Below are 23,853 nucleotides of genomic sequence, written 5' to 3'. Positions count from 1 at the left end.
GGTCCAGAATACCTAAGGGACTGCATCATAATTCAGGACCACAACCTCACACGAAAGCTCGGTGCTTCAGGAACAAGGGAACTGTTCACTTCAAGAGTAAAACTCATGTGCAGGTGATAGAGCTTTCACAGAGGCTAATCCATGACTGTGGAACAGTCATAGAACAGCTATGAACCTTACCACCTTCAGGACAAAATGTAAAGCTCACTTCATCCACTTAGCTTTCCCACACAATAATAGGTAAAAATAACCCTGCTCTTTCAGAGGGATCAAGAGAGACCCACTACCAGGCATGTCTCATCTAGTATACTGCTTTGCATGGTGCTCAGATTCCATGTTGAGGAGTGGTATTAGAAAATCTTGGATGTGTGAATGTGGAATTACTTTGGATTTACACAGATGTAACAGATATCAGAATTCAGCCCCATGTCTTTTTTGTAATGTTTCAGAACAAAAGAATATAGCTGACATTCATCAGTAAAAGAGAGACAGATAGCTGGTGTGCTTCTTGCAACAGAGCTAGCTACTTTTATGAGTTCTGATATTATCTTCTTATATAATCAAGTGTCTTTGTAAATAATTGGAATGTGACAAACAAATCTGTTGCTGTACAAAATGGAATAGAATCCTGCCCAGTGCCTCTTTGCCTTATTAGTAAGGATTAATAGGCATAGAAAATAAATTAGAGCTGGCTGAAATTTTTCAAACACATTTTTTCCCCAGACTTTGGGGCTGGGGCATGGGAGGGATGAGAGAGAGGAAAAAAAGAAGAAAAACACAAAAATGAAAACAAATATTGTGAAAACAGTAGAGAAAACAAACATTTTAAAAAACCCACAAAAAGTAGGTGGATCTGTTTTGAACTGCAAAGTGAAAACCACTTTGAATTTTTTATTTTTGTTTGTGATATTTAATTTTTAATTTTTCAGACCACTCTGACACAAACATATTGTAGTCACTTAAATCACAGCTCTGACTGTGATGCAAACCAGGAGCAGATCTGGTGGAGAAGCAGCTTCCATAGTTATATACCATAGTTACTTTTCAGAGTAGCAGTTTTAAGTTTGCAATGAATTGCATCCTGTCCTTAATGGAGCATTAAAAGAACACCTTTAGCTCCCTAGATGGAGCACATGACTCCTAAAACGGTGCAGATCACCATGGAGTTCCCCAGGGCAAGCAGATCTGTGGGAGGAATTGAAGGTCCCAGAAAGGCAGCATGTTGTACTCCTGCCTTGACAGTTGTAATGAACTCAGTTGGGTGGGCTTCTGTCACATCTGGCTTTTTTTATTCCACCCTAATTACAATTACAATGATCTGAACTTATTGGAATTTCACTCCATGGTAACTCACAAATAGAGGTTAATGCAGTTTACAGATAATTGATTCTAATAAACATCAGATCAATTTGAGAGTTCATTATTTTTTTTGGTAGTCTTTTAAATGAGCTTACCTGAATGCTGGTTTCTTTTAAAATGTGTGTTCGGGATGTTTGAATTCTATTCCTTGTTAACTGCAGTGGTTAGATACAACCCCCCAAATTTTAAACATAAAAGGGCCAGATTCTGCTCTGATTTATACCAATAACATGACTGAAGTGAGTGGAGTTACTCCAGATTTACGCCAATCTAACTGAGCTCAGAATCTGGCCCATAATTACTTTGTTCTATTGACATAAAAATGCAGTAACTATAACTTAACATATAATGGCTTAAATAAGCCTTAATGCTTCTGTCTTGGGGACTTTTTCTTCTCTTGGTATTGATTGAAGCTCACAGTAATTCCCTTTTACTAATACCCTATTTTTTTCTCTTTTTGATCTGCAGGACTGTGTGCAATTAAACCAATACAAGCTGCAAAGTGAAATTGGCAAGGTATGTTAGCGTAATTAAGGTTTCTATTACAGTACCACCCAGCAGCCCCATTGTGCTAAACGCACACCCACGTGAAGACATGATCCCTGCCCTGAAGACCAATATAGTCCAAGACTATATTCAGCCTTTCTTTTCTTTCCTCTTATTTGTCTTATCAAATTTTGTTCAAGATCAGTGTTGAACTACTTTCTCTGAAGTCTACATGTATTTTCCTTCCAACTGAAGATTTTGAGCTGGATCTCTTCCAAGGTGTTTCTTACCAAATGTAACACCAAGGTCCTTTAATGAATTAACCCAACTAGTGAGAAAAGAAAGATAAAGGCAGGCACTTGTTCTCCGTCAGGACTGGTTAAATCTTATTTCCATGTAGAAATTGCTGCTTTAATTCTATTCTGAATTTAAAAGTCTCCGAATGATTCCAGAAGAGATTCACTGAAAGTTATTTAAAGGTCTGAATTGGTGAACAGTTCAGACACCTGCACATTTGGACTCATGCCATGTGTCTGCAGATGGATCAGTAAATGATCATTCCCTAGAGGCTGTACTTGCTATTGCTATCTATGTATTCCATTTAGAAATGACTACGCCTGCTTCCGCAGGTAGTTTCACCAAAAAGGTTATTAGCTCAAACTTCTCTAGGGCTCACAGACTCTGACCACCTCAGAGAGATGTCTTCCTACTTACAGACTGACTGTATGGATCAGTTAAAGCGTCCAGATTAGCAAGCACCAGGTTGTAGTAGAGTAGGTGTTTCATAAGCATGCTGGGATTCTTCAGTGCAGCCAGTCCCTGGGGTGGTGGTAATTACTGTGTATATCAAAATGTATGTGTGGCTCTTTTCCAAGTTTTAGCACCTGTTTTCTGTGACAAAAAGTCGCAGTTGCTGCCTTCTTTTTGTCCTTCATATGCATGCAGAAATGGGAGAAAGGGCAGTGGGTGGTTTCTGTTGGGAGGCTTTGAATGTACTTGTCTAGATTAATTGTGTACGGGTACAGTACCTGGAGAGAGCAGAATCAGGGAGAGAGTATTGGAGACTCTTGCTAATTCTCAATTGTGCTCATCTCCAGACTTGACAATTCTCATTCACAGATATTCTCCAAAGGGTCTCCTGTCTTCTTATCAGAGAGAGCACTCTAGGCCGTTCTCATATCACCAAGACTTTATGACACATATACAGTTTACCACAGCACATTCATCAGTGGAAGTTTACCATAAAAAATTAAAATAGAGATTGGTCCAGGTCAGGAAGCTCAGAGAGATGCAATTCTGAAGGTGTTTGGACCTGAGTCTTTGGCTTTGCACATGATAGAGGTAGGAACCAGCTGCAAATTCAGATCTGTCTCCAGACTTTTCCATGGTTCCAGGGTGTTTGGATCTGGGAATTCTGTTGGTGCCTCACCTCCATTTAACGCTAAATTACATCTTATCAGAATGAATGAGGAAAGCCCTTTTCTTTTTTTTTTTAAATTGTATTTCTTTAATTAGGGCCACATTGCAATACGCTTACTTCCCTTGTGTAGTACCTTACTCTTCCATTAGATCCATGGAGGTCAGTGAAGAGTATATTACTATTCAAGGTGAGTAAATGTATCACAGTCAAGCCCTCACTCTTGTGCAGAGGGCTCACCAAGCCCTATGCTCTGCTTAAGACCCATTTAAACCTTATTTTGGTGGTTTTAGTGGGACTTTAGTAGACAGAGCTTGTGCGGGCCTTCTGCAGAGGAGTGAATTTCACCTTTACTTTCTAATCTGCCACGTTAAATAATTCACAATGGGCCTAATCCATAGCCCAGTAAAGTCAATGGAAAAACTTCCATTGACTCCAGTGGGTTTTGGGTCAGGCCCAGAGCTTTGCTCACCAGCCCTGCATGAGATTTAGCGTCTCATTCCAACTCTTAAGTCAATGGAAATGCTCCTACTGATTTCAGTGGGAGTTGGATCACACCCTTAGTGTAAAAAGCCACAGAGAGTCCTGTGGCATCTTATAGACTAACAGAAGTATTGGAGCATATTCGTGAGTGAATACCCACTTCATCAGATGCAAGCTTATGCTCCAATACTTCTGTTAGTCTATAAGGTGCCACAGGCCTCTTTGTTGCTTTTTAGAGATCCAGATTAACACAGATATCCCTCTGATACTTGACACCCTTAGTGTAGTTCTTTTACATGTACTCAGTGGGCAACTATTGGAGGAGGAATCTAGTTGTAGTTTAATATTTTGGCCTTGAAAATGTATAGAGTTGACAGAAAACTAGACGAAATTTCAGTGGTTTTACTTTGAGCTCCCACTGGAGCTGTCATGTTCCACATGCTCTAATACTGACCTTTCCATAAACTGCAACTGACCAGGCAACACACACACACTGTGCCAATTAATATCAGCTGAAGATATGATCTACAAAGTGTTAATTTCCTATACACTCCCAGTGCATGGAAAGTCCTGCATGAAAATGATGGGGGCTTCCCGTTGTGAGGGGGTGTATGAAAGGAATATAAAAAACTAACACAGAAACAAAAAGACTTTAAAAAAGAAAATTTTCCCCAATGTTCAACTTGTAATAAAAATATAACCTTGGCTCAGGGCATTTGCTGAAGATTAATAACTGGTTGGAGTTAATGGCCTGAGGCAGTTCCTTCCAGATAGTCATTAATCCTCAGGAAATGCTCTGTGCCTCCATCATTATTGCCCAAATGCAATAGCTGCCAGGAGAGGACGGACATTATCCCTGGCATTGAACATGACAGTGAAGAGGAGAGAAACTCCATTTGCCCCTATATGTGTCCTAGTCCATCTGAGTTGCATTTCGTAGGGGGAAGAGAGCTGCACTGTATAACGCAATCTGACATCACGTGGAGCTTTTGCTTGAGGCTGTTGAGGGTACTTCTTATTTTTCACTGCAAGGCCAAACATGATAAGCCTTGAGCAGGAGGCAAACAAAGCCAGGCAGCTGAACTGACTGTGTAATTTGTGTTTATTTATAGGGCTCCTATGGTGTTGTGAAACTGGCCTACAATGAAAGTGACGACAAGTATTACGTAAGTGCCTCTTTCCCCATATTACTGGCTGGTGTTGATGTTTCTGGTTCTTTTTAAACACCCCAGAGAACTAGCTCTCTCCTGCGCTTTTTTTTTTTTCTCTTAAATCCTTCTGAGCCACGTGGCCTGTGAGTAGAAAATCAACCTGATGGGGCATGAGGCTACACTTTTCAGTGTATATGACACAGAGCAGAGTAATGTGAGCAAAACTTAGTGTGAAGTGTTATGTAATGAGTGGAGATGTTGGACACATGTTTCAGAAATAGCTCAGCAATAAGTTTGCCTGCTTATCTTGACATTTTCTAGATATGAGAGGCCACCTGAAATGAGAGATCTACTGTGCTTCTAAAAAATTTTCCTGGAAGGAACAGGCACATTTCGTAACTGAATGTTGGGATAACCCTAGCAAGACAACACAGTACAGCACTGTGTAGTTTCTTTGTGACAGCACTGCATGTTATACTATTCAATAAGCAAGTCAATACTTAGCTGTAGGGAGTGTTTCCTAGGGGATAGAACACTGGAACTCAAGAGACCTGGATTCTATTCTGAGCTCCACCACTGGATTACTGGGTGATCTTGAGCAAGTCACTTCCCCTCGTCAAGCCTCAGTTTCCCCATTGGGGGTTATGATGCTCACATTGTTGTAAAGTGCTTTGAGATCTACAGATGAAAATTGCTGTATAACAGGTAGGTATTATTATAATGAAGACTATGGAAAAATCAAGATATTATGGTGATGCACTCTGTAACAAGTCCTGCAAATAAGTAAAAACCAATCAGTCCGTCATATAGCTAATTGTAGGGTTTGGGCCTAGAGGCTCAAAAATGCCTCCTTAGTTCAGAACACACATAAGCACGTACTTAAGTCCTTTCCTGAACTGAGGCCATAGGTTTAAGACTTCTACTTCTAAATAGCTGTTAAATCAAAAAATCCCAATACCTGTCACTTCAAACCCACAGATAGGGTAAACCTGGAATCTCTAATCTGAACCCCTTCCAAATTTTCTAGTGAGGGGTGGATTTGACTCCATAGTGCCATACCTACCCTTGTAGTTTTTGTTCTCGATTGAATCAAAAACCGCAAAGCCATCAGTTTTTTTTTTATTTGGATGGATCTGAGATCTCGTGAGAACAGCTGATCTTGAGCGATTTCTACCATTTTGCAGGCCTGAAATCTGATGAGAAGTCCAAATCCAAACATGAGCCCTCTTTGGACCCAAACTTTTGACAGGGTAACTGATTTGGTGGATAGGGGGAATGCAGTGGACATAATATACCTGGTCTTCGACACATGACATTCTGATAAGTAAGCTGGAGAAATGCAGGCTTGATAGAACTACCATTCAGTGGCTATATAATTGGTTAAACAACCACAAACAAAGAGTAACTATTAATGGAATGATGTCAGATTGGAGGGACTTCTCAAGTGGAATTCCACAGGAATATGTTCTGGCTCCAGTGGTGTTTAACATCTTTATTAGTGACCTGGATGTAGGAATAGAGAGCATACTGATGAAGTTTGCAGATGACACAAAGCTAGGGGGTGTTGCCAGTACTATGGAGGATAGAGCTGAAATTCAGAGGGATCTTGATAAATTGAAGAATGAGGCTATAGACAATAAAATGAAATTCAACAAAGACAAATATAAGGTGGTACACTTAGGGAATAAAAAACAAATGGATAGATACAGAATGGGGGAAAACTGGTTTGGCAGCAGCACTGCTGAGAATGATCTGGGAGTTGTGGTGTAGCTCAGCCTCAACGTGAGTCAGCAATGCGATGCTGTTACAAAAAAAGCAAATACAATTTTAGGTTCCATTAACAGAGGCAGAGCATGTTAAGTCACGGGAAGTGATAGTACCACTCTACTCAGTGCTGGTTAGGCCTCAGCTGGAATACTGTATCCAGTTTTGGTCACCAATGTATAGAAAGTATGTAGAGAAACTCAAAAGGATCCAGAGTCAAGTGACAAAGATGATCAAAGGGATGGAATGCAAGCCATACAAACAAAGGCTGAAGGAACTGTGTATGTTTAGGTTGGAGAAGAGGAGGTTAAGGGGGGATATATTAGTGGTATTCAGATACTTGAAAGGTTTGCCACAAAAAAGATGGAGGAAAGTTGTTCTCTTTTGCCACAGAGGGCAGAATAAGAGGCAATGGGTTCAAACTACAGCATAGCAGATTTAGATTGTACTGCTCCTATCTGTAAGAGCAGTACAATGGAACAGACTGCCTTGGGAGTTTGTGGAAGCTTCTTCACTGAAAGTTTGCAAAAGGAGACTGGATAACCATCTGTCTTGGATGGTTTAGACACAACAAATCCTGCATCTTGGTGGGGGGGTTAGACTAGGTGACCCCTATGGTCCCTTCTGATGATTCTAACTCCAGTCTAATTTTAGTGAGGATTGGGATCTGAACACCTCCCTATCTCTTTGAAATCGAAGATCCACACTCAGCTTCTTGGCCAACATTTGAAGCACAGACTAAAGAGCAACCCCAGATAAATCTGGCCTCCTGGTCTGAAGTTTCTTTGTCTGAGTGTGGTGTGGGAAAAACACACCCCATGGAGTGAGGAAAGCTTCAAGACTAGAGTAGCAGCCACAGAGCAGCTCCACTGCTCATCATCTGGGAAGAAGGGTTTCTTCCCCAGTACTCACTCTCCGTGGAGGGCCCCAAGTACTTTGGCTGTGCACACCACTTAAGTCCCACTTAAATCCAATTTTGAGAGCTTACATAGTACTTAAGTGGTGCATAGGCCTCTGATGGCCTTCTGCACAAGAGTGAATTTCACCCTGAAATGAGGATTAGCCCCTTAAGGGTCAAATTGGACAGCTCATAAATAGCAGACTACAACTGAAATTAGTCACATTGCTTACTGCATTTCTGGAAGGTGTTCAGATATCATAGTGATGAGCACGACATAAGAACCTATATAAAACAGAATAAACTGTGCCAGAGCCAGGAAATACCTGGAAGTCTGACTGTCCCTACAACTGTAGTGATCTACAGGTCAAGGCCTATGGCCCGCTCAAGCCCCCAGCACAAGTAGGGTACAGGGATGAGGAATAAGCTCTCCAAATTGGTTCCTCATTCCCACGGTAATAAGGAAAAACTTTCACAAACAGCCACCCTGTTGCTCAGATATTTTTCCTTCCTGACTTGCAATTTTGCTACTGAGCTTTTTTAGCATGACTGTTAACATCATTATCCAAGATTATCCTAGCCGGTCATATTTCCAGTTAATGTGAGACTGCATAGGAAATATATTGAAATGATAGAAGGAAGAAATGATGCAAAATCTGGAAAAGATACCCTGAATCTATCCAACTGGATGGAATCACAATTGTTTCCATGCCTTTCACTTTCTAATCAACTAAGTCCGTTAATTGAAATGTTTGCTGTTCCCATTAGTTCCTCTCTCTGCTCTGGCCTCTTAACAAACTCTGCCCTATCATGCTGATTTGGATGGAAACTGCATATTGCACAAGACATTGTTCTCAATGCAGCACCTAGTGACATGCTAATACAGTCATTTCTATGAATCCTCTCCTCCCACTTCTACCTGAGGATGCCTCTGTAACATGGAGGGAAGCAAACCACTGAACATTTTAGTTTTATTAATGCAGGGATTTTAATTTTATTTCCTGGGCAAGACTTTATTTAGTGAGTGTGCTCGGTGCTACACAGAGGGCTGGTTCAGTGAACGGGGGAGGGGGGGGGGGGGGGGGAGGATTTGTGTAGATTAGGAAAAAAGGTCAAATGTAGGTTGGGAGTAGCTAACCCTAATGGTTCTGTGATCATTGCACTTGTGTTAGATGCAGGTTAACAGCTTTTATGTTGGTTTAGCTGGTGAACAGCTAATTCGGGGTAAAATGTGCTAACCTGTGTCTTCATTAGGGAAAAGGTCTGGGTTAGTGAACACAGGTTTGCTAAACGCCGCTTAATCTCAGTTTCTTTTTCTAAACTAGACAAACCTTCAGAGCCTACTGCAGCCAGAGTGTATCACCTACTGCCAGGAAGATTCCATTTCAGCCCTGGTACCTCAGTAGAGACCCTCATACACAAAACCCATTTACTAAGGCTTTGTGCAAGGAAGGAGCAGAGGTTCACAATGATCCACCCTCCAAATCCCCAATAGATTTAAGACCAGAAAGGACCATTATGATCATCCTGTCTGACCACCTGCACATTGCAGGCCACAGAACTTCTCCCACCCACTTCTGTAATAGACCCATAATCTCTGCCTGACTTACTGAAATCCCCAAATCATGATTTAAAGACTTCAGGTTACAGAGAATCCACCATTTACATTAATTTAAACCTACAAATGACCCATGCTGGGGAGGAAGGCAAAAAAAACAACCAACTCAGGGTCTCTGCCAATCTGACCCCAGGGGAAATTCCTTCCTGCCCCCAAATATGGCAATTAGTTAGACCCTGAGCTTTTTAGCAAAACCCAACAGCCAGACACCAGAAAAGAATTCTCTGTAGTAATTCAGAGCCCTTCCCATCTAGTGTCCCATCATGGGGCATATTTGCTACTTGCAGTCTCACAGTGGCGATCTACCATTGTAGGCAGTATCATACTATCCCTTCCAAAAACTTATCAAGCTCAGCCTTGAAGCCAGTTAGGTTTTTAAATAAAAACATAAGAACGGCCATACTGGGTCAAACTTCGGTTTGACCCAGTATCTTGTCTTCCTACAGTGGCCAATGCCAGGTGTCCCAGAGAGAATGAACAGAACAAGTAATCACCAAGTGATCCATCCCCTGTCGCCCATTCCCAGCTTCTGGCAAACAGAAGCTAGGGACACCATCCCTGTTCATCCTGGCTAATAGCCATCGATGGACCTATCCTCCATGAACTCTTTTGCCCCTCACTGTTCCCCTTGAAAGGCTGTTCCAGAACTGCACTCCTCTGATGGTTAGAAACCTTCATCTAATTCCAAGACTAAACTTGTTGATGGCCAATTCATATCTGTTTGTTCTTGTCTCAACATTGGCACTTAACTTAAATAACTCCTGTCCCTTCCTGGTGTTTATCCCTCCATTGTATTTATAGAGAGCGATCAGATCTCCCCTCAGCCTTCTTTTGATGGAGAGGCTTCCAGTTTCCCGAGGCATTGAAATACCCTGGAATTTGGCAGATTTTTTTAGAAAGCTTAAGAGAAATGGTAGAGAATTGTGTAATTAGCTAATGATTGCATTGCACCTCATATTTCCCTGTGTGTTTGACTGACATGTAGCTTTTAATACGAAGATAAATTGCATGTTGTTCCACTTATTGCTGCTGTGTAAAACCATGTTACAACAATACACTTGACAAGAGTTGTCAGGCAGCCGAAGGGGAGATCTAATGCAAATGTGTAGCACCAGCAATTACCAGGAGCAATTCTGATTATGGCAATTGGGGAGGGGCTTTTTTATTCTTTTTTTTCCAAAACCAACATTGCCAATTTCTTTTTTTGTCTTCATGTTGAAAAGTGACAACAAATAATTGGAGAAAATTAGCATGTAAGTGGCCTGGAATTGTATATGGTATGTAGCCGAACCTCACATATTCTATTTCAGTACAAGGAAATGTTGCCACCTAGCTTAAAGGAAACAGAGAATGATTGTGCAAAAAAAAGTATATACCTATAAACAGGACAAAACTTATTTTTAAGACGCAGTATTTTAGTCATGTTACAAAATCCTGCACAGTGCAAAATCGCAGCGTATGATCTTTTACATGATTGTTGCTGAAGTATGGGCCAATGTGGATTCTGTGTTGATTACTGCAGAATTTTTAAGTACCAATAACCTGACTCAATTCTTTTGAAAGTCAGTAGAAAGACTCATATAATGTTAGTGGATTTTGGATCTGGTCTCAAATTAGGCATATCCCTTTTAATAAGAAATCAGTGGTCATCCCATGTGCAAGCAGGACTTTATTTTTTTCTGATTTTTACCTTCTATTAAAGGAAAAGTAGAAAAATGAAAAGAATCCCATTGACTTTGTTGGGCGTAGCCTGCTAAAGCACAGGCCTCTAACATTTGAGTTCAGTCTCTGCTGATAACCTGCCATTACACCAGAGTTTCAAAACTATGCCTTGGAACCCGTACAGCTGTAAATATTTCAGTGTTACAGTTTGCAGTAGATGCATTAACAGTGATTAGAAAAAAAGGCCAAACACCTTAAAAGGCAAAAAATACAAAGCAGAAACAACATATGTCCCTGTGGAAGTGTAGTTTGGAGGAATTTTGCTGATGAAATTTGAGTCTGAGAAGCCTCAGGCCATGTATTTTTCCCATTCCCAATCTCTAAAACAGCTTGTAGCGCAAAGTGATTGAGAAAGACAATTGCTGTTCCAATTCTGGACAAAAATGATCCCATTCCATTTTTTCCTCTGCAGTTTCTTGATGGAGATGATAATGATTGTGTTTCTTCATGAAAGCTTTCCAGATGCAGCCATAAATCCTCCATTAAAAATCACACCAAAAAATAGAGATGGATGGGTAGCAATCCAGGTTCCTCAGACACAGATGCCATCACTCGGTCACATGCTACGCATGCAACTCGTTCAGTGACCAAGATGGATGGAGTGATCGGATGTAAACTGTTTAGATGATATGATAAACAGTGCTTGGGATTAATGATGACAAATTTATGGTCAGCATCTGAATAGCATGATATGCTGGCACTAATGGCTTTCCCTTATTCAGCAAAAGAAGGTTTGTAGTCCCTTTTCATTGGGATGTCATTCTGAAACAAGGCAGATAAGGGTAAAGAATAGATGGGGGGGGGGGCTTATTGGAAATAGACAGTGATACTTTTCCTCATTCCCAATGGAACATTTAATCCAACATTGGTATAAGATTATTGATAATAATAGTGTTTTGAATGTATATCACTTTCCATATCCAAAGTGCTGGACAAACATCAATCCAATTTAGCTTCTGTACAGCTGAACCTCCACAGAGCGAGCTCGGGTATACAGTAATTGAAGTCCTCAGCTGTTTCAATGCATTGCAATGAATTTTGCAATGCATTGAATTTAGAAAAATTTTATTTCAAGGCCCAACACTGCTTATTGCCCCCGTGTGAAATAATGGAAATTTTGTTACTGACTTTACTGAAAGCAGGATCTGAGCTATAGAGTCAGCATCAGATCAGGTCACCAGAACAGGCGTTACAGAACTCCTGATCTTCAACCTTTCATCTCAAAGATACCAAGATCCTCTTTTGTTGGGTTATTCCCCTAAAGTACTTTAGCCCTTTTGATTATGCTCCTCAATACACTCAGACTACAGTAATGCTATGAAGAAAGTAGTAGTCTTAAATATTGTACAGAGGTTTCCATTAATCAGAGAATTGTAACATGATCCCCATGCTGCCTCCCAAGAACACACGCCATGAACCACGTTTTCATGAAATCAGAAAGGGGCAGGAATTAAGCGCAGGGGCATAGATAGAGAAAACTACTGGGACCATTTGTTTCTGAAGAAGCTATTGAGGCACTTGTCAGTACTAAGGGAAAATCCACCACCAAGGTTCTGAGAGAATTCTGTGTCTGAACGTCTCTGTTTGGATAATTAGCTTTGCTTGAGAGCGGAAATGGGTTGGTTCTTTCACGAATGCATTGCCTTGGTGACAGCTCTGCTTAAGCCTGGAAGGAAGAGAGACTTGCTAAATCCCCATTGTATCTCTGCTGTTATGCACAGCTAGGATGCAGTGTGGTGATTTGCCTCTCCGACTTTCACTGTAGTGAAAACTTGACTATAATACTGTTTAATCATGCCTCTGTTCTTTGTGGTAATTAAATGACTCCTGCTTGTTCCGCAAGAAACTTTGCTTGTCCATCCCACATATGGATTTAGAAAACAATGGAATGTATTATGTCCAACCTCTTTGCACTGCTCTGATGGCATAAAAGGGGCTAGAAAACTACCAGAGTTCTGCAGATGAGGAGTTCCCAAGGGTTGGGGAGTCACCAGTAGACAGAGCTGGTGTAACTGCAGCTGCAGTATAGGAAGCAAGTCCAAATGCTGTCGTAGGCGTCCCACAACCTTAACTACATTACAGTATCCATACAGTTGCCATGTAGTTCCTTTCAGGTGAGTTATGAACAGTTGAGATGACTGGGTTACTACTACTTGCTTCCCTCGTTGAATGTGAGAGCACTGCTTTACTAGCATCTAAAAGTTGCTGTATCCTTAATCCTGCGACAGGGAGGAAGGACGGTAGAGTGATTAGGACACTACCTTAGGACTTGGAAAATCCAGGTTCAGTTCCTTGCTCTACACAGATGTTGTGTGCTCATGGGCAAGTCACTTAGGGCTGGATTTTTAAAGGTATTTAGGTGCCCAGTGGAATCTTCAAAAGCATCTAGATGCTTTTGAGAATCCCAAGAGGTGCCTAAATATCTTTAAAAATGTGTCCCTTAGCCTCTCTGTGCCTCAGTTTCCCAATTGTAAAATATGGATAATAGCGTTTCCCTGCCTCACAGGAATGGTGTGAGGGCTGTGAGGTGCTCAGATATTATAGTGACTTGGGCTGTATAGATACCTAAGCTCGACAGAAAGATAGTGCTGAAAACAGGCATTCCCTCTATGGCATTCCATTCCCTGCAAGTTCTAGACCCAGTAGGGTAGGTATCATGATTCTTATAAATTATTTGTATCATGGAAGTGCCTAGTGGCATTAGCTGAAAACAAGGCCCCATTAGTTTAGTAAAGTTGATGTTTGCCAGTTTTTGCCAATGAACTAGCGAAACTTGGTGAATTTTTATTTTAAAGTTCATTTCCACTCATCAAATGGGGGAAAGACTCCAATTTTAGGGATGGGATCATGACAATGGAACATTCTCTTTATTGGCTGAATCTGAGTGAAATAGTAACCGTGTATTTTAATTTCTTTGGTGGGTAGAAATTAATGTTTTCTGAAGTTCACTTGTCACTGTAATTTGGGTGCAAGGGGAGAAATAAAAGTGGAGTGCATTTATAGTACACTGAGAACTGTCCTGTCCTGGGCCTTCTTTCAAGGTGCTGATTGTGGAGGTGGTTTTTGGGTTGTGGACATCACAAACTCATTTCACACAGACCACAGAATAATTCAGCCAACCAGTTGGAACCAAGATTAGACATGGCAATGTATAGATGAAGGACTAGAACTGTCTAGTCTCCATCTCCTGGTACTACTATTTTCAATGTGTTTATAAAATGAGATTGAATGCCAGAGTCTCCTCTCAGTTACACCAGCATAAATTCATATTTCATTGGAGTTAGTCCAGCTATCCACTGAGATTTGAATCTGGCCCTTAAACTATATAAGAGATACTGAAAGGATGGATGGGGTTTCTGGTTGGTAGCTGTATCCTCACCAGCAGAGATAACTAGCATCAGGTAACGTATAATAAAGTCTCCTTCCATTAAGCCCCATTTCACTGGGGTCACTCCACTGTGTATTACAGATACGGAAGTTTGATTAATGGAAGTAAACTACTTGTTTTGAAAAAGCCTCACTAGAGCAGAATATTTCCCTGAGCAAACTGTCGTATGAGCTGGTTTCTCATGAAATATTTATCTGTAAAGTATTCAGGGATCATTGGAGTGGCTGCTAGAAGGTTATTTAACACAGTAGTATGTATGGAGTCTCAGAGATTTGATTTATTACGTTCAGGTTGCCTTTTGCCATCATGCCTAATGCCATTTGGTCTGCAGAAAAATTACTCTTATGTCCACCAGCTCACATCAAGTACATATTGGTTCCAAACAACTGTAGGATACTGGAATATGAGACTGTAGAGGGATGGAAGAGTGTCACCCAATGTCCAGCTTATTTAAATCTATGATTCCCTTTGTGTTCTCTTACCCATTGTACCCTGCAGTTCCTATGCTACCCCACAGATCACTGTGCCCCTCAATCTGTGGTACCACAGTGACAGGCATCCTGGAAACATCTAACCTAGAGCTCTTGGGCCTGGTTCTCAGTTACATGCAACTCTGGTAGCGTAAAGGGGGCAGAAATGGCCTTGTGTGAATACTGCCTGTGCTAACGGCTTCCCCAGCCAAAGGGCTCACTGCTGTTCTTGCTCCCAGCTCCTGGCATAGAGTGAGGGCAAATATATACAGGTGTGGCCAGAGTGCACCCCAGTTAATTTGCCTTCCCAAAGTCAGTGGCAGTTGTAGGAAGCCAAATGTAAGTGAGAGTACTCCAAGGCTACTCTCACTTGCCCCAGTGGCTGGGTAGGCCCCTGAATATGGAGAGCAAAAAGCTAGCTTAAAGTCACCTTCTTTCCTCAGACCCTGCTCAAAGCACAGGAACAGAATGTGACAGCTCTTGGGGTACCCAGCACTGGGAGCCACCTTGTTACCCCCTTCATCCAGCAAGAGGGAGTCTTTCTTGTGGGAACTGGGTGTCGGCTCCCTGATACCACCAGCCCTTCAAGCACTCTCCTCTGGACTATGCCTACTCTAACTTTGCCTTGCAGTTTAATAACAGATGCACTCAGCCTCTGAGTCCCTCTGAATTGTTCCCCAGTGATACCCAGACCCTGACATTGGCTACTCACAGGAATTCCAGATCTTTTGCCCCCAAAGGAGCCGTGTACCCCAGTTTACCAGTTTTACCTTAAGCCAGCACTTCTGTAAGCCACACAGAACTTAATGGGCATTTATAATAAAACGAAAGAAGGGTGATTTGAGAAAGAATAAATATTTAACTGGAAATGAGAGAGAGTAGTGGAAACAAATGGTCACAACACAAAACAAGCACATAAAATGCAAACCTGGTTCTCTACTTATCAAGAGTTACTAGATTTCTACCCCCCAAAAGCTCAGTCTGTTGAAGAGTTGGCTGGACCCAGGATCTCAAGAATCCTCACTCCACAAAGGTTTTCTCTGGATACAGAGTGCTTCTTCCTCCTCTGTGCTATACTGAAAACAGCCTTTGGTGTCTATTCACAGATAGGGCGAACACCTATCTTTAAGTGGTTTTGATCGTTTGTCATTGCCTCTCATGGTTTCCTGTTGAAAGTTGTAGTATCAGACACGCTAAACAATTGAGCCTGCTGGCATCACCAGCCAACCAGGGCAGGGTCACAACTCCCTTTTGCCCTAATGAGACACATAATCCCGTGGTGACTAATTTCTACTCTCAATCCATAACACAAATTTTCAATATAAATACTGTGATGGGGCAAGGCTAGATGGCTATAGTAAAGTACTGAGGAACAGGCATGTTAGCCCCAGGCTAAACAAATCCCTCGGCCCATGGTAACCAAATGGCAGTTGCTCCAGGTTAATCAAGGGACCTGGGGCCAATTAAGATCTTTCTAGAAGGCAGTGGAGATAGCTACATTGATTAGAACACCTGCAGCCGATCAAGGCAGGCTAATCAGGGCACCTGAGTTTAAAAAGGAGCTCACTCCAGTCATGTGGGGAGGAGACGAAGTGCATGTGAAGAGCTGGGAGCAAGAGGCGCAAGGAGCTGAGGCTGAGAGGATGTGCTACTGGAGGATTGAGGAATTATCAGACAATCAAGCATCATCAGACACCAGGAAGAAGGTCCTGAGTGAGGATAAAGAAGGTGTTTGGAGGAGGCCATGGAGAAGTAGCCCAGGGAGTTGTAGCTGTCATGCAGCTGTTACAAGAGGCACTATAGACAGCTGCAATCCACAGGGCCCTGGGCTGGAACCCAGAGTAGAGGGTGGGCTTGGGTTTCCACCCAAAATGTTGCAACTCCTGATCCAACATAGGAGGAGTTGACCCAGACTGTGGGTTCCACCAGAGGGGAAGATCACTGAGGTGAGCAAATCTGCCAATAAGCTCAGGACCCATCAAGGCAGTGCAGGAATTTTGTCACAATACATTATTCTGTAAATATCTGTACATATGTCTCTCTGTGATTATGAACTGGGACAAGTTACAAGCTTTCTATAGTTACCTTAGATGTTACTTTTTAGGGATGGCTATCCTACATGGCATGTATGTTGTAGTGAGTTTCTCAGGTGTGAGATGAGAGATGTTTGCAAAGAGCAGAATGCTGTTTACAAAGGGGTCTCCGTGTCACAGAGTAACTGAGACTTGGGCCCCCTTCTTACTTATCTGATTAAGATAAATGAATCAGAGTTATTTTTGCTGTGTAAAAAGATGGGTAAAATTGGCCTTCTTTTTATATACCTAAAGGAAAATAATTCATTCTTTCTTAGATCTTAAGTATTTTGAAAGTGTCTGTCACTAATTAATCTCTCTCTGCCTTGGATAAAGATCTGAAAACTGGAGCCCTACACCAGTAGCTGAACTGAATTGTAAAGATATAGCAAACAGTGCGAGGACTGAGCAGTGAATGTAACTCCTAGTATCATGGCTTTGCTCTGTTTAACACTTTTTTTTTTTTTTTCTTCCTTCAGGCTATGAAAGTCCTCTCCAAAAAGAAGCTACTGAAACAGTATGGATTTCCGCGTAGGTATCATGCTTTTAAAGGTTACAGACAAGCCTTGTAGGCCTTACCTGCTATCCACTGGAAATTTTGCCAGAGTAAGGCATAGAGAACCTGGCCTCCTTTCAAAGCTGCTTGGGTGGTTTGTGAGGATAGCCCTACTGGATCATCTGTAATAAGGATTAAGGACAGGCATGAGCTATCATCCAAAACACAATTTCCTACCTCACTGCTTCTTGATGCCCTCTGTCCCCAGACAGTCTTGCTCCCTGATGGTAAAACATGGCCTCTGTACTTGTGTAGCATATAGAAGCCCTTTTTCTTGTTGTTCCTCTACAGTATCTTTCAGCAAATTATCTGAATAAGCTTTCAGGCACACTCTTTTGTGTGCACAAAAACAAGACACACTACTCTTTCTACTGCATTTTCCATTGCATGCATCCGATGAAGTGGGTTTTAGCCCACAAAAGCTTATGCCCAAATAAATTTCAGTCTCTAAGGTGCCACAAGTACTCCTCGTTCTTTATACTCAACCTGTAAGGAAAAGCCATTTTGAATTTGTGATGTAATCCGAAGCCGCCCCTAGTTGCGTCCCAGCCATCGGGACGTTAACTCTCCTTCTTGGATGTCCCACAGTGGTCTACCACAGAATGTAAAGGTGGAGTCTAAAGGCTCAAACAGGCTCTCAAAGAGTGTGCAGAACAGCTAGGGCCAGATTTTCAAAAGCACATGGCACCTGACATTCTGAGCGCGTTTGAAAACCTGGCCCTGACTGGATACTGAGCCCTTCTGAAAATTCTAGCCTTGGGGCCAGATTGTCAAGTACTCAGTATCCACAGTTGGAGACAGATTTTCACTAGATCTCAGCACCTGGCAGCTCCAATTGCGACACCGATGGCCAGATTCTCACACGGTGTTATAAGCACTCTTGAAACTGTGGCCTTAGAGACAGTGCAGCCATCTCTGGGGTGGAAGGCATCAACCAGATGTATCAGAGTAGTTGGAGGCAGGTAAGTTGTGGCTAGTAACATGGGGTAAATCCCTCTATGAAAACATCCCATGGTCTCCTTAATGTTCATGAAGAATTTTAGTTTTAAGGCTTCACCTGAGAGGTCTGAACACACTGAAGCACACAGAGCTCAATTCATCAGCCATAGAAAGATAATGGGGTGAGTTGACCCAGCCGAGCTTGGGACCTGCTGGATGTCCTTCCAGAGCCGACTGTAGGAATGTTGGTGGGGCGGTGCTGATACGCATGTTGTACTTGTTATGCAGCTGACTGATTTCCAATCCCCAGAGCAGCCAATCTGACTATTTTCACTGGCACTAAATTTCAAGTTGACTTTATGCAAGAAAATAAAAGGCATTGAATTGTGTGGAGAACATTCAGTAGGTCAGTGTGTCATCTCTCAGAGGTCATTCAACCCCTGCTCTCTTACATCTGTGTCTGGCTAGTTGTATATTTTTAGGTCCTGCATCCATTCAAAGCCCCATGTTCTACAGCCATTCACTGTGTTGTATTGTGCTGCCAAGCAGGGGTAAAGCACAGTTTTTTTTGTTGCTGCTGTTACAGGTCGACCTCCCCCTAGAGGATCCAAAGCAGCTTCTGCTGGGCAGCCGAAACCAATGGCACCGCTGGATAGAGTTTATCAAGAAATAGCCATCTTAAAGAAACTGGACCATATCAACATTGTGAAACTGATTGAGGTGTGTATGCCAAAGTGGGTTGGGAGGGAAGGGGCGCTGTTATTCAGGTCAGACTGTGCGGATGGTTACATTCAAGTTTGGCTTTTTTAAGTTAATGGGGATCAGGAAGTAAAATCCCCTAGATGGCTTTGAAAGTCGCAGCCTATCTTTACAAATTAAGGACCCGATTCTGCCCACGCTCCAGACAGTGGGGCTGTGTATGTGGAGGGCTTGCTTGATCAAGGTCCAAGTTTATAAATAGTAGATCCTTAAGCAACCACAGAGATACATGGGTTCAAATCAAGTTTTAGCTGCAAAGTTTGGTGAACCCTGAATCCAGTGTCATGACAATTATGCAAGGCCATAGCTTAGCTCTGTCGGTGTCATGACATTGCAGCACGTCCCCAGTGAGACCTATGCTTGCCTGTCCAGTGGCCCCACACTGCAGTTAGAGAGGTCTGGATGCAACTCCTTTCTGAGCTAGCAAACAATGTACATAGGTGGACAGAGGAGATTGCGACAGGGTGATATTCCCAGCTGCTGACAGTCCAGGAGTTCAGGACCAAACTGAGAAACTTCCTAGCATACTAGTGTGATATCCGTAGACTGTAAGGCCAGCCAGATTTTTGCATGTAGGTTACAGGGAGACAGATGCATAGCAACCTTTCTGGCATATAATTTGTCTGAAAATCAGGCTTATGTGACTATGTCATGCATGAGCAGGGCCCTTGGGGTGTACAGTGGTTGTGCTTAACATGGGTGCAAGTCTTGCTATTTTAAGTCTAGTCTGCAGAGCATCAGAGAAGAGTCAGGTTGCTATGTGCAGATCTGTAGTTAAATTTCCCAGGTTTAGGGATGCTTGAGTCTATCTCTACTAAAAACTGGGAAGAAGTGTGCACGCACATGTGAGATGAAGGCAGGGGAGATAGATATTTAAAGTCATAAATTGCATATTACTCCATTAAATTTTAATTCCAGGTGCTCTGAGTTTAACACCCTCCAGCACAACATGAGTATGGGTAATTAGAGTATTATTGGATTAAAGATGTCTCCCTGTCTGTTTCCCGTCCCTTGCCTCTGTGATATCCATTTTAGGTACTGGATGATTCTGCAGAGGACAATCTGTACATGGGTATGTATCTCCCTCTATGTTAATAGAGCCATACTTGTTTGTTCTCACTGAGGTGTTCAATGTTTCATAGGTACCAACTCTCTCTGTTGTGGTCTGTTTAAGTCTCATAGTTATGATCTCTCCTGGATATGTACATTAAAGTCTCCGAAGGGGCCAGAGAATGCAGAAAGGCATTGCACCAGTGTCATAGAATCCTAGAATATCAGGGTTAGAAGGGTCCTCAGGAGGTCATCTAGTCCAACCCCCTGCTCCAGCAGGACCAATCCCCGGACCCCTAAGTAGCTCCCTCAGGGATTGAGCTCACAACCCTGGGTTTAGCAAGCCAATGCTCAAACCACTGAGCTATCCCTCCCCCAGGTTCAGATGGCCTTGCACTTTAAGAGAACTGCACAGAGCAAGAGCTGCTGCATTCACTGACACTGAACGAGTATACTTTGTGCTTCCTGCACACACTCAGCCTGGCTTTAATTCATCCAACCAGAGTCAAAGGATGGGAGAAGTGCATGGCTCCTCTTGTCTCTGGGGAGTCTACTGTGGTATGCAAAGACTGAGATCATGTCTACCTCATGCATGCGCACAAGGGGTGGAGGGAATTTTCCTCTGTCCTGTCTTCCCTAACACCCCTGTGAAGAGTCAGCCACAGTATCTACAAGGATATGCCTCATGAAATAGTAAAGGAGGCTTTTGAAGCTGCTGGGAAAGGAGGATCTGCCTAGCAAATGAAGCTGCTTTCCTTTGAAAGGCCAGTTTCCCTTTCAAGAGCAGATTCAGCCAAAGCCCACTTTGTTTTTCGAGAGACATCAAAGATGTGGCGGTTGAGATGGAAACATAAGTATAGCAGGGAGCCCAGCTAGTGTGGCTTTTTGGAGGTCCGGTCTCCTGGAGGGGCATGTGTGTTAGATTCCTTTTGGTTGAATGAAAGTCAGTGCAAAGTGCAATTCAAAAAGCAGCAGAGGAAAAAGAGATGCTGCTGGGTTACAGTAATGGTGATAGCAGTAATAATACTGGGGCTGCTTGTCAACCCCTTACTCATACTGGAGAGCAGTTACTCACATGAGTAGACCCACTGGAGTCTGAGCAGAGAATGGGTGAGCAAACTAGGGGCAAAACCACCTGTATAACTATCTCCAGTGTCACCCTCTCTTTAAACTCTGGAATAGCTTATGTGAGCAGTAGCTCAGCAGTGTGATGAAAGGGTTTGTAGATTGGGCCAGGAGTACTAGAGTAGGACATTAAGGGCTGCTTCATTAGTACTAGTAGGTACATTGGAGAACATTGTAAAAAGCAATTCTTTCATGTGCAGTTAAAACCAAGCCAAGGCATATCAGCACTCTGCAGGGAGTGCAAGCCTGACTATTCCGTCTACACGTCTCAGTGATGCTGTATGAAGATGAAAGTCAGCCCCACTCAGGATTAGACCTACATCTACACACTGCTTCCTTTGCAATGCTCAGGGAACACAGAGCAGCTATTAGGCTGCTCTAACCTGGGACAAGGGCTTGCAGAGAATTAGGGAGCTGTAACTGAGCCTCTCTGCTTTACAATGAATAAGCTTGGCAAAGCTGAGAATCTGGCTGTGTATCTGTAATTCCCGTTGTTGAAGTCAGAGGACGTGGTAAGTGCTCAACATGTCTCGAGCACAGGCTGTCTGACATTAGGCTTTCAGCTGAATGGGGTCACCATTGATAGCACTTCCCAGCAGGACGATCAGAAATACCAGGCAGGCTTTCCTTCTAAAATGTACTGTAGACAATCAGGTACAAAAGAAAACAAGGTGCAGGACAGAGCGAGCTATTGAGATGTAAGCACATTGGCTTGTTTATAGTTTAGTTTAAAAGTAGGATTTCTTGCATCCATGTGTACCATGCAGAGCTTGGTGCTAAGAAAACTGAGAAGCTGAAATAGAGGAAATGGTAGAAGTATGAAATGCTGCCAAAAGCAGCTTCTTCCTAAGCCTGCAAAGAAAGATAAGTTGGCCTTAGTATATTGCAGCATGTTATAGTTGCATCTTGATCTGTTTTAACATCACTGCTGTATGGTAGCAAATAGGTCTTTGCTGTAAATAGAATGGTCTCGCTTTACATGTTACAGTTTGCACTGGGATTTTGCTAGTGTTGTAGTATCTTGTTTAACTACTTGTGAGGGAAAGGTCTCCTTGGTTTTGGCAGATCACCCCCTAACAGTACAGGACCCTACTGCCTAGCTCAGACTATGCATCTGACACAAAGGTGTCTAATCGTGGAATTGCATTGCTGGGAAACCCTATGCTACTATGGAGCAGTGATAGCCACTTTGGACTTTAGGCTACAATCCAGTTCCCAGCCTAAGCCCTGTTTTTGCTCAGCAGACCCCAGTGAGTTGGTGTTACACCTGTTTACACCTGCATAAATTGAGGCAGAGAGTTAAATGATTGATGTAAGTTCACAGTGAGGCAGTGGCAGAGCCATAGATAGAGCCCAGGAGTCCTGCTCTAAGCATGGTGCCAGAGAGTGCTCAAGCCACCCTGACTGGAACCAGTGAGGGGAAAAAGTTCTCTGACCACTGTGCGCGAGGTGCACACATACTTATAGTGAAATAGATATGTGCAACTCATCTTGAAGAACAGCAGTTACAGAAAGGTAGGTTAACTGGTTTTTTAATTTTATTTGTATTTTATTTATTGAACCTCAAAGGTTTCTTTTTATGAAAAAAACAAGTACCAGATGGTACCAGGCTGTGGCCCATCTATCCCTCCCCCACAGAAGTGTGAGGATTGCTTTACCCCTTACGCCTGTGTGCCAGCTACCTGCTTCACTGTGTGGTGGAGCAGCCTCTGCAGGGCTGCTACTGTTCCTTCTTCTGCACAGGGGGACAGATACAAGGCCCCAGTGTGCCTTCCAGTAGAGGAAATAATCTGCACTAGGAATAGGGCTAACATAGGTGTCTGGGATGGGGAGAGAGCAAACTCCGGAATCCAACGCCCCCCTCCCCAATATGCCATACAGCATAAGTGCACCACTGTTCGTGGGGAGGGGGAAGTAATCTCTAAGGCTGGTACAGGTTATTCCCTGTCTCTCCTGCTCAGCCATAGCAAGGTGGGGAACTGGGATGCAGATTGGGACTCTGAGTCACAGGCTGGTTCCCAGGCTGGTTCTGGAGAAGTGCAACAATGGGCTGCTGCTTACTCAGCAAAGCCACAGTTTCACCCATAATAAAAATGAGAACACTCGGAGTTCTACAAACTAGAGCACGTTTCAAACTCATAAAATGGATGCAATTATATCTGTTGATAGTTACATAGCTATCCTGCCAATTTAATACATTACTGGTGAGGATACACATTAATACCATATTATGTTTTGCTATTGATATTATTGCAGTCATACAAAAACAGTGCTGTTATGCAAGAAGGGAAAATCAAATCAAGAGGGTCTGGAAGCCAGGAGAATGGAAGTAGGGTTAGTAAATTGGCATCTGTTGTCTCCCAGTTGGAGCTGGCCTGGGTAGTTATATTTGTCTCTGCTAAAGCAACAAGCTCTTTTAATTCTGCATCACCATGTAGCCTTGTTGGGTGGCATAAATTGATTACAATGGTTCTGGGACTGTGTTTATTTTATAGGCAAATATGCTAGAAATGTGTGTCTGCACTAAACTGGATTCCTTCCCTCATACCCATGGTTGCTTTTTTTCCTTTCAGTGTTTGACCTTCTGCGCCAGGGG

The 23,853-nt window shown here is 42.7% G+C and overlaps 1 protein-coding gene across 2 annotated transcripts in view; it reads left to right on the top strand.

The window, feature by feature from the left end:
* CAMKK1 (calcium/calmodulin dependent protein kinase kinase 1) overlaps positions 1 to 23,853 on the top strand; it is a 159,443-nt gene that overhangs the window by 78,270 nt on the left and 57,320 nt on the right. For both annotated transcript variants that reach the window (XM_032786975.2, XM_032786977.2), the window contains exons 3-8: positions 1,828 to 1,875; positions 4,858 to 4,911; positions 17,308 to 17,359; positions 18,910 to 19,043; positions 20,118 to 20,154; positions 23,831 to 23,852. In XM_032786975.2, the coding sequence (XP_032642866.1) occupies positions 1,828 to 1,875; positions 4,858 to 4,911; positions 17,308 to 17,359; positions 18,910 to 19,043; positions 20,118 to 20,154; positions 23,831 to 23,852 (347 nt within the window). The remainder of the gene's footprint in view (positions 1 to 1,827; positions 1,876 to 4,857; positions 4,912 to 17,307; positions 17,360 to 18,909; positions 19,044 to 20,117; positions 20,155 to 23,830; position 23,853) is intronic.

Source organism: Chelonoidis abingdonii, chromosome 20 (assembly GCF_003597395.2).
Source record: "Chelonoidis abingdonii isolate Lonesome George chromosome 20, CheloAbing_2.0, whole genome shotgun sequence".
Taxonomy (NCBI): domain Eukaryota; kingdom Metazoa; phylum Chordata; order Testudines; family Testudinidae; genus Chelonoidis; species Chelonoidis abingdonii.
This window is presented reverse-complemented; position numbering and strand designations above follow the sequence as displayed.